The following is a 15,656-nucleotide window of genomic DNA, read 5'->3' as shown; positions in this document are numbered from 1 at the left end:
GTCACTTTGTCGGGAAGGCATCCCTCCACCCTAATAGAGAGTGAGTCCACCGAGGCGGTGGGAATAAGCTCCACAAAGAGGGCAGAGGAACTGTCACATTGTTCCAACGCTAAATCGATCACTGGCGCCTTGGAAGCTTCACTCAGTGTCAGCCCACTTCCTTTCAAACACTTACCCAACACCTTCGCCCAACATGAGTACACACAAGGACTGTATCCAGCAAATAATTAGTACAACCCAATATAAATGAATTATAAAGGAGATGACAAACTCATGGAAAAATGAACTACATAGTCTTGAATCTCTTAGTACATTGAATGGGTCGACCAAGTTGCTAACATTTGAAGTAATTAGGGATACAAACTAGTCACATATGCAATCTCACACATCCACCCATGCCAATGCCCTCATGTGCATACGCACAACCATAGCAAGATGATCATAAAAGAGCTAGACAATTCAAGCAAACCACAAATTTTAAATTTAAGGATTGCATGTGAGAGTTGTGTCCAACAAATAATTAATAAAACAGAAAATTGCCCCTGCTCATATGGTCAAGCTTGGCCCTATTAACTAATCCCCAACAAAATCGCCAGTTTGTGGACGTTGCCACGTGATGCCCTTCTGGAAGGGTTTTTAGGAAAAAGGTTTGGTTTTGAGGGTTTTTATTAGAAAATCATGGGTTTTGGAAAACTGAGGAGTCGCCACTTTTTTTTTTTTTTAAATGGGAAACAAAATAAGAAATACAAACCCTTTTTTATTTGATTAACCAAATGTATAACAAAGGACTGTCTACGAACAGGCATTGTGGGGTGCCTAACACCTTCCCCACAAGTAACTAGATTTCCGAACTCAAAAATCAATATTTTTTACCTATCCACATTAGATTAAGAAAAACAACATTTTTCTTAGCCTAAGATGGAAAAAAAAAATCAAATAAAGTCAAATGACCAATTACACCTTAGAAAAACCCAATGATTGGTGGCGACTTCACTTACCTTTGGTGAATCCATTAAATTGACTCATTTTCCAGTCACACACCAAAGGTACAACCCTTCTCCACAGCACCTGAGCTCCCAGACCTGCATACCCGCAAGTGTATGCCAAGCGTTGCTGTGATGGGTGGTCAAACCACCGCGAGGCATTGACAAAGTTTGAAGACAACTAATAATGAGCTAAAATCCCCCGGGTCCATAATGAGCAATCCATTGGAATCAAAAGGAAGGTTCAAGTGGATGAAGGCCTTTAATGAAAGGGCTTTGAAGTTAACAAAAGTAGAAGCAAGGGCACTTAAGTTTGTCGTGGTCCATGAATCCCTAGAAAAACCAAATGTTAATCCACCCACCAGGCTATTTAAGGTAGATGAAAAGAAGAGACTCAAGAAACTAGCAAGAGAACAAGGTGTTTAAAGAAGATTCAGTTCCCCACTGGAGTTGAGGTCTAAATCCATTCCTACTAATGATGCTGTAAGTTCCCCAGAATCCAAAATGGCTGGGTAGACAAGCCTTATCAAGCCCCCTACTCAGACATGATTATCTTAGCCTAGAATTGTCAAGGCTTGGCTCAGGCTTTGGCAAAAAGAACCTTAAGAGCCTTAATAAGGGATATTGGTTCAGACATGCTAGTCTTATCCAAAACCAAAGTTCCCATCAGTAAGATTAAAAAATATTTTGAGTCACTTGGTTTTTATAATTTGCATTTTGTTAACCCATGTGGGAAAAAAGGAGGGATTGTTGTAGGGCGGAAGATGGGTTTAGAGGTTGAGACCATCTATAAAAGTGCAAATGTGGTGATAGCATTATTTTTTCAGATCCTATTAACAAACCTTGGCTTATGTCCTTGGTATATGGGCCCCCTAATCGCCAAGACGTAAGCATTTTCTGGGAAGCAATTGAGAAAGTGGGGGAGTCCTTTAATGGGGGTTGGTTGTGCATAGGGGATTTTAACCAAGTTTTGAATCAATCAGATAAAAAAGGTGGTAAACCGGTAGCTAAGTCTTCATCTGGTGGTCCCCAAGCCAGATAGATAATAGTGGGCTTATTGATCTCAACTTTGCAAGCAACCCATATACCTGGTCCAATTAAGGAGAAGGCCTTGCAAATATTAAGGAAAGGCTAGATAAAGCCTTTGCAAATGAGAGATGGATAGTCTTATTCCCTAGAGCTGCGGTTCACCACATTCCCGCTTCCAGCTCTAATCATTCCCCGGTTGTGCTCTTTACTGAAGGAGAGCAGTGTAACAAGAAAAGATCATTTAAATTTGAAGAGGCCTGGACTAGAGATGAAACAAGTGATATTGGAAAAAGAATTTTCAGGGAACACCTTTGTATAAGGTATGCAAGAAGTTGAAGGAAACCAAAGCTGAATTTGGGATGTGGAATAGAGAATGGTTTGGTAATAACCAAACTAAAATTTGTTTGAAACTATTGATTTTTCCTTGCTAGAGTTTAATCCTAAACCAAAACCATCCAACCGAAATTGCAATTTTTCAAAATCTCCATTCTTAAAAATTAGAAGAATTTTTTTTTCCTAATATAATAAAGGGAAAAAAAAATTATAAGGGTATCTATAATGGAATCACCACAACTTCTTTGTCTTTGCTTGCTATTTCAATTGTGTAGAAAAATTATAACTATTCTTTTCGAGCAATGAGTGACAAGGAATAATATTTAATTAAAAAAATTCACTAACAACTGTTAGGGTGTGATCAATATTTTATTAATAATAATACTAACCTTTAAGCCTAATAAAAGAGAGCATCATTTTTCTCCCAGTTTTGAGCCAGAGTTTCATTCCCTCAAATCTTAAAAGAAATTTTTATAATTCAACCAAAAGAAATTTCTTAATCTGAGCCCCCTACTACTTAGGTGTCCTTCTAGGACAGTAATTGCATCTTTTAATTGAACTAGTCGCTAACCCGTGCGATGCACGGGATAGTTAAATAAAAGGATAATTAACCAACCTTATGTTAAAAGAAAAAACTAAAGAAATCAGTGAGAGACTAATTTGCCCACCAAGAAAAAGAAAAAGGAAGAGAAGAGATTGAGAAAGAAAAAAAAAATTGTAATGTTACGTTAAAAGTTAAAAGAAAAAGCTAAAATAATAAGTGAGAGACTGATTTGCCCACCGAAAAATAGAAAAAAGAAAAACAAAAGTGTAATGTTTGAAACTAAAGCAACATTAAAGACAATGGGGAAACTATTTGCAAAGAGGATTGCAACATTTATACGTGATACGATTTTGGCATCATTAGTATGTTTACTTGGCTCAAAGCCAAAATTCAAATTCAATTTTGCAACAACAACCAACCAAAAAAAAAACATACAGCAGCCTCTCTACACAAATCCACTTTTTGCTTTAATTTATTTTGCAAATCAGACACTATCAAGAATTTCAATAAACACTATTGCCACATCTATCTCTATTTTAGGCATTTAATTTACACATAAGCCAATAACAGTAACTATCACAGTTGCTCAATGCTATGACAATCTTGATCCAAGCATTCTCCTTCTAGAATCTTATATCTTTTCTTTAAACCTGCACGTCAACAATTTTAAGTAAGAAAGTTGTCAAAAGTGATTTCAAGTAAAAATCACATTTACACATAATCTAAGCAACCTAACTCACTTTAGGTCTTATAATTAAGTTGAATTAACATCATCTTGCTCATTAAAAGGTCGTATTCAACGCACAAAGCTCCTGCTCACTAAAATGCATAATACGTGTAGGTTTTGTCTTTCATATTTATGTGCTCTTACTATGTAGAAATCCAAAATAAAAAATAAAAAATAAAAAAGATCTTAGACTTTCTTGGATTTTGATATCTTATAATACTGCACATCATCAAACAACATCAACATAAGATGATGTTAATTCAATAAAGTGAACAAATCTGAAACAAAATCAATGTGTAAAACTCTAAGCATGCAAAAGAAATAAAAGCTTCAAAAGCGGAACTGAAAGCTTTTTGTCATATAAGGAAAATTGAAAATTCTCTTTTTAAATAGCCTACATTCCATACATTTTATAATAATTGAACGAATAAAAAGAAAAAGGCTATATTAGGCTGATTCAGCTGCATGTTAGGAGGATATTCTTTGTAGTAATATAAGGCTTTACAATTCTGTCAATAGAATTCACACACACAAACACACACACACACACACACACACACACACACACACACACATATATATATATATATATATCACTTACCAACCAAAATCTTTTGAGAGTGACTTTCTTCAAGAAAAGGATGTGATATACAGGGAAAAAACTTTAGAACCCAAATGGCATTGGTTTGAAATAGAAAAAAAAAAATGTTCCCAAAGTCAAAGCTAATCTACAAAATCTGTAAAACCCAATCAAACACATTTGATTCAAGCATCTCTTCTAAAACTTTGAAAGGAATTAAGAAACAAAGGGGAAAAAACCAAAGTTCATAGTATTGATAAACTAAAGAAAATAATAATTTGCCATTAAAAAAAGGGGGGTTGGGGGAAACAAAGTTCATAGTTAAAGAAAATAATAATCTGCCATTGAAAAAAAAAATTCATAAGAAAACTTAAATAGCCACAATTTTCATGAATTAAATATTGTTGAAATCATAAGTGAATAACAAACCAAATCCAGTTTAACAAATTGTTTGAAACTATAGGCGATAAGATTGCAGCCCTGTAATCGATAAATTTTGGTGAGAATCAATTCATGGATAGCAAATGTTTTGTCATTTGATGGTAGACTTCAACAAATCCAAACATCCAATAAGTGTTGTATTGTTGTTTGGTATTCACGTCTATTGGACCAACATGTTTGTTCTAGAACAAAGATAATCAAGCAAATTGAGAGCAGGTTCAATAGATTTCTGTGAGAAGGCATTGATTTCTTGGCTTCTGGTGCTAAGTTTTTTGGGAAGTGTCTAATTAGTTTAATCAATAATTTGACCAAGGTACATAAAAACAGATGATGTATTGACAACATATATTGATAGAGACAAATATATTGAGGAATGGAACGTCAATCTAAATGTAGAAAGAGGCATTATCAATAGTAGTACCTTCATCCACCAATTCCTCCCACTTGAATCACCTTTGACTAACTTGAAAGACCATCCTTCAAGACTTGAAGTTTCCCATCTTCTAAACCTTGGTTGCTTCAAGAGGATTTTTTTTGAAACAGAGTAGTGTGAACGTTATTGACAACTATAATCAAACACATTGTAGGTAGACCATTAATGAAAAATCAAAATTTACAACTACAATCAAATACATTGTAGGCAATCCATTAATAAACAATTGAAACAACGATGTTAGAAGACTACCAGAGGCTTTTTGTGGGTATTTATACTGGGATTTTGGGGCTGTCGAACGCTGTTGGATGACTACCAGAGGTAGTCTGTAGTATTTACATTGGGATTTTAGGTTGTCGAATCTCTGAAATTTCCTGCATATTTTTTTCCTAGAGCCTAAGCCACTGCGTCGAAATATTCACAATAGACAAATAACACTATTGAAATAATTTCACCAAAAAATAAAATAAAATAAAATCTTCTCAAATCAATTTTCAATAACCATGGAGACCCATCAACGCATCCTCAATTGAAAATTATTTTACAATATCCATTTCATTTTATTTACAATTGAGATTCGGAGATACCTGAAGAAGAGATGAAGGAGGGAAGAGAGAGAGAGGTTGGCATTAGAAAGCTGAAAGTCTGAATTTTTGAAAGTGTATTTGAAGGAGAAAGAAGTTGGCGATAGAAAGCTGAAAGTCAGAAGTTTTGAAACTGTCTTTGGAAGAGATAAAGGTTGACGTTAGAAAGCTAAAGGTCTGAAATTTTGAAACTGTGAAGACAGGTAGAGCAAAAGGAGGGGAGACCAAAAGACATTGGCGTTAAAGAGTAAATACTATTCGACTTGGGTTGAACGTAAGATACATGTAGGTTTGGGCTTTATGGTGGACAACACTAACATAAGTTACATATAATTAAAGCTATAAATTGGACTTTGTGGTTGAGATAGTGCTAGAAATTATTTTCTTTTTTATAGTATTTTAAAATTAAGGGAAAAGTTTAGAAAAAAAATATTTTGAAATTATAGGAGAAATTTAGGAAATAGAAGGATAATGACATGACGGCTGATGTGGCTCAACAGGAGTGAAGCAACATTAAATGCTACGCTTCAGCTTTTAGTATTATATAGATATAGATTATTTGATTTTTTTATAGGAGCTAGCATCTATTATTGGTGGTGGATCATATGAGGTAATTTCCTAAGGACAGTGAATGTGTTTAATTTCCTATTGAATCAAGTTAAGTGGGTTCCAGTTAGCTCAATTAGTAAAATTTCTGATGCTTATATAAAAGATTTGAAGTTCAATTTTCGGCTACACCAAAAACTGATTGGTATCTTGATTTGATGATAAAGAGCATTAATAAATGCCAGAATATATGTATGCCTTGTACCATCCAATCCATTATCATATTGCATGTTCATCAAAATTTCGCAACTATAATTACTGTATCATATATATATATATATATATATATATATACATATGAGTGTGTGACCTTAATTTTCTTACCTTAGAGCATCGTCTAGAGACTGCAAGATGCAAGAGTGTTACCATATTGATCTGGACGGTGGAAGAAATCAGTATTGTGGAAGGCACTCACCAGCCACATGAAAGCCCCATAGTGCTTTTATTTCACAGTTAAATGAAAGACTGTATCTCCTTGTCTTGTGAGATGATGAAAGGATATGGGAGCCATCTGCTCAAATTCTTCAAAAATTAAAGTATTTCCATTCATGGCTGCCAAGTGCAGTGGCATGTAGCCCGTGTTACTGAACTGCAGCGCAAGGTCTGCGCTAAGCTTTAGGAGCATTCTTGTTATTTCCAGGTGCCTACTGTTACAAAAATGGTGCAATGGAGAATACCCATTCCCATCAACCTTCCAGACAAAATGTGGGAGCACATTTAATAACTCTCTAACAACACCTGACAAACAAAGTATGAATTTATAGTATAAATGGAAATAGGTGATGATAATTAAGAGTCTCCCATCTCCAAAGATATACACAGGACCGACTCCTTTCACTCAGAACTAAGAAGAAAGGAGTAGTAAATTCTCATCTATATATTGTATCTATTCTATCTGTAGTACATATATAATGTAAAAACAAAAACAAGTGGAGGCCTTAGGACTTTTTTTGATATTTTCTCGTGTTGCAGTAAATTGAAGTTAATTATCTTTTCTTTTCCTTGGTTACCTACTCCTTGATAGTCCTACCTTAATTATACATGCAAATTTAAATAATCTGTGATTAGTTCTAAGTCTTTATTAAGAGTGAATTTGCATAGTTTAGCCAAGATGAGTGTGCTACCAACCTGTGTGCCCTCTTGATGTAGCCACATGAAGACATGTTGGAACAAATCGTTCATCTTCTAACCCTGGCAGCCAGGACTGATTCGAAAGCAGCTTCACCAGGTCAAAATGGCCATGACAGCATGCAATAAAGAATGCACTCCGATTATCAGCATTAAGCTTGACAGCAGCCCAGGGATTTGTCTCCAGTAGTAACTTTAGGATCTCAGTATGCCCTTGACGACAGGCTTCATGCAATGGTGTCTCCAACTTAATATCTTCTGCACCAACCATGGGGTGCAACTTCAAAATTTCCATTACTAATTCGATGTGTCCAAATCTAGATGCCAAGTGTAACACTGTGCTCCTGGAACTAACTGTTCTCTGTTCGAGAAAGTTATCATTCTCTTGAACTAAATTGATGAAGCCGTTTTTGTCATTTCCTGCAATTGCCTCAAAAAGCCTTGGATCCATTCCTGTTAATTAAAAGACTCCACCAAGTGGCAAATAATCAGTGCAGAAATTATGTTCCACAACAAGTGTTTACAAGAAATCTATTGGATGAAATAACCTTTCCACTTTCTGTGCAAATCTGCAATACCTAGAAAATTCTTTCTTAGCAGGTCCTAGAGGTAAACTTTTGTGGTATAACGAACACTTATTTTGGCAGGTGGTACATCTACCCTACCGGTTTGAACTCTGAGAATAGAACTTTTCCAATCTTGATGCAAGTAGGTAATTTCACATCATGGTCTTTTTGCTCAAACTTTTGCATATTGATGGAGGAAAAACAATTACAGTGCTAATATGTTAATCAAAAGCAAACTAGAAAGGAAGGACGAACGAACCATGGATATTTGCTAATGTTTGTGTTGGGTATACACATGTAAGTAAAGTCTCACACTAAATAATAATAAAAAGAGTAAGTAGTTACTATAATATAGTTGGTCCAAACTCATAAGTTTAAGTTTTAAATTAAGTAGTGACCCTATATATTATATTTACTACTCAATTACAAGTAATGGATAAGTGCCTGCAAGCGGTTAATATAATATTTTCAGGATAAAAACAAACTCAGATTAACAAAATTTTATTCTGTACCACTTTTGAAGGATGTGGAAATATATAGAAAATAAAATACTATGGAATATGAAGGATGTAGATGTGGAGTCTCCTTTGTGTGTGTGTATTCTTGACGCGTATACTTTTGTTGACTTGTCTGTGCAGTGACTCAGGCCTTGCAACTTAACACACTTTTGTTGACTAGTCTGTGCCATGAGGTCACCTCATATTTATAAATTTAGATGGTAAGGCCCATTTTGGTTGGAAGCAAATGTTTATGCAATTGGGTCAAGAATTAAATGCAAAACTTGAAGAAACAACCAAGCAGCTAGTGAAATGTGCTTTCTGATAAAGCATTCTTTCAATCTAACCGGTGACCCACCACCGCAGTCGAGTTGGTACCTGGGATCCTAAGTGACCTGTTGCTCGGGAGTTCATCCCCCGCACTTACCTAGCAAAAAAATATCTAACCAGTGACCCTACCTCATCCTTCACATGCTACATATGAACTAATATGCTTATAGCGACTTCACTTTCTTACATACTTCTTCATAACCACCTCAAGTCTAAACTTTAGTTAACCATAGCTTTTAAAGAATTGTTGTTTCTTTTAACAGTATGAGAACAAGTATTTACCAATTCCAAATTAAGTTCCTCTTTCACATTTCAGATTTACTTACAGATTATGTTTCTACCTCCATCAACCTTGTGATCTCCATCTTTTGCCTTCAAACAGGGAAAAAAATGTCTTGTGATATCGATTTTGCTTAGAGATTTGGTCACGGAAGGTGAGCTTTTATGTTCTCTACTTCTCTTCTTCATCACCTTCAGTCTTTTTTAATGATCTATAGCCGCTTTTCCCCTGGCTACGACTTCAACCCATGTTGACATGGTTTGATATCCTCAAATGCTGATACGATTAGCAGCCAAGTTATGGCTGGCCACTAAGTTGGTGTCTTTCCTCGCAAACTGCTTGAGAAGTTTGGTCATTATAGTTTCTAGGGCCACTATAATATATTTGAACATAAATACATAATGCTACACTTGTTCCTATGCATCAGCCATGCATATGCTGTTAGTTTTTTTGGGAATTTGCTTTGTTTTGCAGATAAGCAAGTCTGCAGGGAGGTATGGTTGCTTGGCAGATTAATGGCACTTGTCTGCGTGCATACTTGTGATAGAGTATTTTTTTTTTCAATCCAATAATNAAAAAAAAAAAAAAAAAAAAAAAAGTGGTTGACACAATAAAAATAAAAATAAATAAAAAATCAACCAAAAGAGAAAAAAATTGGAGAAAGAGAGAGAGCATTGACCTTTTTGTTGTGGATAACTTGGAAAAAATAGCGGAGAGAGGTGTAAATGAAGTAATTAAGAAGAAATTTATATGAAAATCAAGATGGAAGAGAAAGGGTGGAAGTAGATGAAATGTTGAATGAAGTGAAACTATTGAATTTAAGAAGATATAATGGAAATTTTTTTAAAATCTAAAGAAAATCAAATGAAAATTAAAATAAAATAAAAAATTGGAGGGGATGAAATATTGAACTAAAAAGACAATAATTGAAGAAGATGAAAAGTTGAACAAAGTAAGAATTGCAAATAAATACCAAAAAAAAAAAGAAAAGAAAAGAAAAGATGCTAAAGATGTAGTGCATAAAGAACTTTATAAAATTTATTACAAAACTCCATTATTATATATAGTATAGATATGTATAGACATTATTTTTGGTTTTGTTTTATTCTTCATTGATAATATTATTTAGTTATAAGCATCTAAATTAAAGTAGACAAATATGTAAAGGTAAAATTATATATAATGTTAAACCACCAAAGATGAATGTATAAAGTCAATAATTTATTTATATTTTTTTGTTAAACACGTCAGTAATATAAAAAATAGAAAGGTTTTAAATATTTAAAAAGCATTTTTAGTAGATTTTAATATATATAAAAAAAAATTAAAATCTCAATATTTTATGTAACTTTTCTCATAAGATCAATATTGTTGACATCCTTTATATTCAAAAAACATTGAAACACAATAAACAAAGAGATTAATTGTGCAGAATTGCAAGAGTATATATGTGATATTAGTATTTTATTTACAACATATACATGATATATACATGATTCATGGTCAGTTGGTATGAACCGTAATAATTACATCCTCTTCAATGATAGCAGTGGCAATTTCAGGTTGCATTAGTAACTTAAAATAATCTTTAACAGCGAGGCCATCTCTCCCCTATAGCCTTTAATTTCATGCACACTTCAAGCATCGTCAGTTCCTATGAACCGTAACAATTACATCCTCTTCAATGATAGCAACGGCAAATTTAGGTTGCATTAGTAAGTCAAAATTTTCTTTAACAGCGAGGCCATCTCTCTTAACACAGCTACATTGGCCTTCTATAGGTACAAGGCTGAACACAGCTACAAGAAATCCTAGGGAACTGAAGTATTTCACCATTATATCCTTTCTACAACAAAGATTTATCAATGACATCATACAGACCAAACGTTGATTCCAAAAAGTTATGAAAATTAGTTAAGAATTATAAACCTAAAGTAGAGATGAAAGTAAAATAAAAAATCAACAGAGAGAGAGAGAGAGAGAGAGAGAGAGAAATAACCTTTTTTTATGAGAAAAAACTATGCAGAGAAGGGAAGAGATTGACAAATTTATAGTGAAATGGTGTGAATAAGAAGAGACAAAATAAGAGAAGATGAAAGGAAAGATGAAGAGTGATATTAAAGTAAATGGTAGTGGGGAGATGAAAAGGTAAGGGAAAGATGAAAAGGAAAGGGAAAGATGAAAAGGTAAGGGAGGGAGAAAGGTTAGGGTAAGTGAAAATATTTATAAAAAAAAAAGTAAATGTAAAAAAATTAGAGAAAAATTAGAAAGAAATAGGATAATGATGTGGTAGAAGTAAATAAATAAATAGTGGGTTGGATTTATTATGGGGTGATAGTGGAAGTAAATAAATAAATAGTGGGCTGCATTTATAGGGCTGGGATTTATAGGGCTGAAAATTGTAAAACCATTTTAAAATTGTAGGAAAAATTATATTACAAAAAAAAAAAAAAAAATGACGTGACAGCTGATGTGGCGTAATGTGAGAATAGCAGCATTAAACGCTACGTTTCGGCTTTTAGTAATATATAGATTTTGTTTGTTGACACCTGTGTGGTTTGATCTTGTGATTTGGTGGTTTGATTTCCAATATTAAGGCACGGTTTTGATTGTTAGAAATTATGATATTGTTTGTAATTAGCTTTTGTCTTACATTGCAAAATTACCCTTTTATCCTTGATTTTAGGTTAAAGAACAAATGCAAAATAGGGTATATACAAATATAGTAGTATGTACTATATAGGTTCTTATGACTAATAAAGGAATTTTCCTGTTGTCACAAGAAAAACGTGTCAAGAATACTTGAGAGGCATAAACCATGCTAAGCTAGTTTATACACCTATCTTTTAGTGGTCATTTCAACCTGAATAGAAGATCTTTTCCCATAAAATCATGAAAGCGAAAGAAGACCTAGAAATGATTCCTTACATCTTTGCAATCGGTAATTTGATGTATGCTATGGTTTCCATAGGCCCTTATTTTGCTCATGCGAAGAGGATAGTTAGGATATTTATGGTCAATCTTGGCAAATATCAATGGCAAGTGGATCTCCAAATGTTTGAGAGAAATCCAAGGCGTGCTTGAGTTTTGGTGAACCTAATCAATTTTTAAATGATTATATAGACAAATAAATATAGTTAAGTGAGCTTTTGTTCACTTTTATTGTGGGGGTTGTATTATGACAATTAGAGGACATTAGACTTGAGTAAGAATGCTATGTATCAATCTCATTAGAAGCATATTGATTTGGGATGCTATTGGCTATGGCTAGTTTTTGAGAAACCATTGATGTTTTGGAGAAAAGTGTTGGAACGACAAAAATCCGTTTGATATGTAGACTAAGGTTATGTCTAGTAAGAAACTTGAGAGCTCTGGGCTGTGTTGGTCAGCATGGATATTAATTGAAGATTTGGATTGTTAATCTACTTTATCAGTGGGCTTGAGTGTGAGATTGTTTTGAGTGCACCACAACTTGTTGTCTAGACCAGACATGGAACCTAAGCTACCTAAGGTACTTATGTTGTCGGTTGTCGGTTGTCGGTGGCTAGTAGGTCACATCTCGCATCAACTCTCCTTATTATTATTGAATCAGGAGAACACAGGTGGTTCGTTCAAAACCAACGGTCCAACGTGTTTATGTGTTTAGAATCTTTAGATAGTAGCATGCAGCGAAAGAGTTAGTGCTAGAGAAGCTGTGATGGGGGGATAAGAAGGAGTTGTTTTTTATTTTGCAAGACACACACAAAGAAGACAACTTATGGGTTTTCTCTAGGAGGAAATCTCCTTGTGTTACTGGTTTCACAGGATTCTAGTTTTTTGTAATGAGATTGTATTTATATTTAGAGATTGAATATTCTTCTACATAAAATTGAGTATTATAATCTCAATTTTATTATACTGTATTTGTTAAAATTAAAGGATCAATAGAAAATTGATGTTGTAGAGAGAGAGAGAGAGAGAGTTCCATGGTTCGGCCTAATGGGCAAGAATGATGCCAGAAGTTCAATTGATTTTTTGGGGGGGTGGGGGGGTATCAGAGCACGTTGAAGATGTTATTGGGGCATTACAGAAAGTTTCCACTTTCTATAAGTCCATTACCTTGATAATGGACTTATATAAAGTTTCCAATTTATTGGGGCATTCTTGTGTTACTTGACCTTGGAATCTCTTGACATGGAAAGCTAATAGTGTCATGTGGCTTTTGAAATGTCTTTTACTGCTTCTTTTGGCTCCATGTGAATATGTTTGAATGACTTCACATGTGAAGTTACTTCATAAACAGATGTGTCTATTTCAATGTGTGTGCATGCATGCTTGTGTAGTCATCTTCAACAAATTAACCAAAAATTGGAGATTGTGAGTTGTGGACTTATCCTCATATTTAACCACAATTGGATTTTTCTAAATATTCTCAATAATTACCATCTCTTTATTTTTGTCATTATCCACAATCAACTCAACTTTCTTTTCTTTGACATATTCATCAAATTTTTGACAAGTGGTATCTTCAATCTTCAATTCAATAACTTGTTGCAAGTCTTGTTTATTTATTTATTTATTTTTAACCACTTCAAAATTTTCTTTATAAATAGGCTGCTTCTTGTCAACCCTTAAATCCTTTTCTTTTCTTAACACATGGATTTGGCTGTGATAATTTTGGTTTTATGGTTGACCTTTCATATTTTGAATATAGTTCTATTCATATGAATGTACAGATTTATAATCAACACTTGTATAATATAGTATATCATAATAGTCATTAGGAAACCATAAATCAATTAATACATTTTTCATTCTTTGCCAAGAGCAGATCGGATGCTTACCTCGCCACTTTCTATCGATTTGAATGTCTTCCCAACATTCCTTCGCTTTATCACAAATTTTCCAAAAATTAAAATACTCCTCCAAATCAAGAAGCCAGTCAATAAAATCTAATTTACATATATCTCTATCAAAGAATGGAATTTTCTTGTAATTAGGAGTGCGTCTTTGAATATATTGAACATTGTTGTTGTGACATGATTTCCTAGCAAGAAGAGCAGCAATCTTTTGCTGGATTTTGCCTATAATTTGTTGACTCTTTTAATAAAATTGTTGATTCTCATCTCGAGTCTCTTCATGAAACTTGAGGAACTCAGCCCTAGAGAGGACTGTGTTGTCGACGTTATTGCCACCGTCGTTGTTGTGGTGGTCACCGTCTCACCAGTTAGCCATCAAATTAGGATATGTCAAGACTTTGATACGAACTGATATTGTGGATAAACTAGAATTCAGGAGGGGTTCCCTAAATCCATAAGGAAATAAACTGGAATCTATCAGAGAAAGAATTTGACAAAAAGTTTGTGTTTTATTAATCATAATCTATGGAAAACGTTTAGAGATTTAGGGACCTATTTTAAGGGCTCCAAAAAACTTGACGGATAAGAAAATATGTTCTAAAATGACTCCTAATTAATACCTAACCATAATAGGAACCAAATTTGACTTAAAAAGCATGAAAAACACCTAAAAACAAGGAAATAAAATGCCCTAAACCTAAAATAACGAAAATTACATAAAAATACAAAAAATAATAAATTACAAAAATTAAATAGTAGATTCTATCCTACATCACAATTTGATTATATTGGAATGAATTATGCTTATACTTGTTGTTGTTGCAGTAGTAGTACAAGGAGATGATCAACCTCTGCTTCCTAGTTTTCCTTCCTATCCCACACCTTGTCTCACTTTTGGTACACTTGCTCATTACCTTGACAATCCTCCGTCGTACAAAAAAGAACAGAAAAGCATTGAAGAAAATACAGCTAAAATAAATGTTATGAAATCATATCCCGATGCCTATAAACTTTGTTATGAAATTTGTATACCCTCATGTGTACTTCGTAGGATCCATTTTGTATACCCAAACAATTGGCACAAATGGTTCGGTGGCAAGACAAATTTTAGGAATTTTAGAAGTAAATTCTAGATTTTACAAAGCTTCATCGTTCTTCCCTCTCCATCCTTTTTTCATTGAGGTAGCAAGAAAGGTTTCTTATGAATTAATTATTTTACCCACTAACTTTATTTAAGATAATCTTTCTTACATAATTTCTATATATAAAAAAAAAAAAAAATGAAAGGAATATATTCTTTAAGTCACAAATTATTATGTAGTTTACCACGCATTGCATGATTATACTAATGTGTTACTAGTTTAATCACTAGATAAACAATGGTACTTTTTCTGATACAACTTACTCATGTAACATCTAGTAATAATATAATAAATTAGGGAAGGATATTTAATGATAATTAACATATTAATAACATGTATTATTCATATTATGATTGCTTTAAGAGAGAGAGGAAATGAGGGAGAGTAATGCTAGATACAAGCACAAGATAGTGGGTAAGTGAATGTTGTGTGGGAAATAAAGTTGGCATGGGCTGGTTGGTGCTGGCCTAGTGTGTGGGGCTAAAGCCTATGGGCAAGTCAGTGTCAGGTTGATTGAATGGTCCAACAGCTTGGGATGAAAGTTAGCAAGTGCCCAAGTAAAATCAAAACAGCGAACTCAGAGGCAAAGATAGTTGGATGACTTTGATGTTATTC

At 33.8% G+C, this 15,656-nt stretch overlaps 1 protein-coding gene and 1 long non-coding RNA gene across 3 annotated transcripts; both read right to left on the bottom strand.

The window, feature by feature from the left end:
- Positions 1-3,350: 3,350 nt before the first annotated feature.
- On the bottom strand, positions 3,351-5,927 carry LOC136066538 (uncharacterized). Of its 2 annotated transcripts, XR_010628046.1 has the most exons (4): positions 5,658-5,927; positions 5,323-5,474; positions 5,059-5,203; positions 3,351-3,539 (listed from the first exon to the last, which is right to left on the bottom strand). It is a non-coding gene; the product is annotated as an uncharacterized LOC136066538 (long non-coding RNA). The 2 variants fall into 2 exon arrangements; XR_010628045.1 differs by having other exon boundaries at positions 5,323-5,927.
- Positions 5,928-6,597: 670 nt separating this feature from the next.
- Positions 6,598-7,889, bottom strand: LOC136066556 (uncharacterized). The gene is given in 2 exon segments (XM_065771030.1): positions 6,598-6,998; positions 7,389-7,889. Coding segments are annotated over 2 exon segments (852 nt in total). The 5' UTR covers positions 7,840-7,889.
- Positions 7,890-15,656: the final 7,767 nt, after the last annotated feature.

Source organism: Quercus suber, unplaced genomic scaffold (assembly GCF_002906115.3).
Source record: "Quercus suber isolate HL8 unplaced genomic scaffold, Cork oak 2.0 scaffold_38, whole genome shotgun sequence".
Classification (NCBI taxonomy): Eukaryota; Viridiplantae; Streptophyta; class Magnoliopsida; order Fagales; family Fagaceae; genus Quercus; species Quercus suber.
This window is presented reverse-complemented; position numbering and strand designations above follow the sequence as displayed.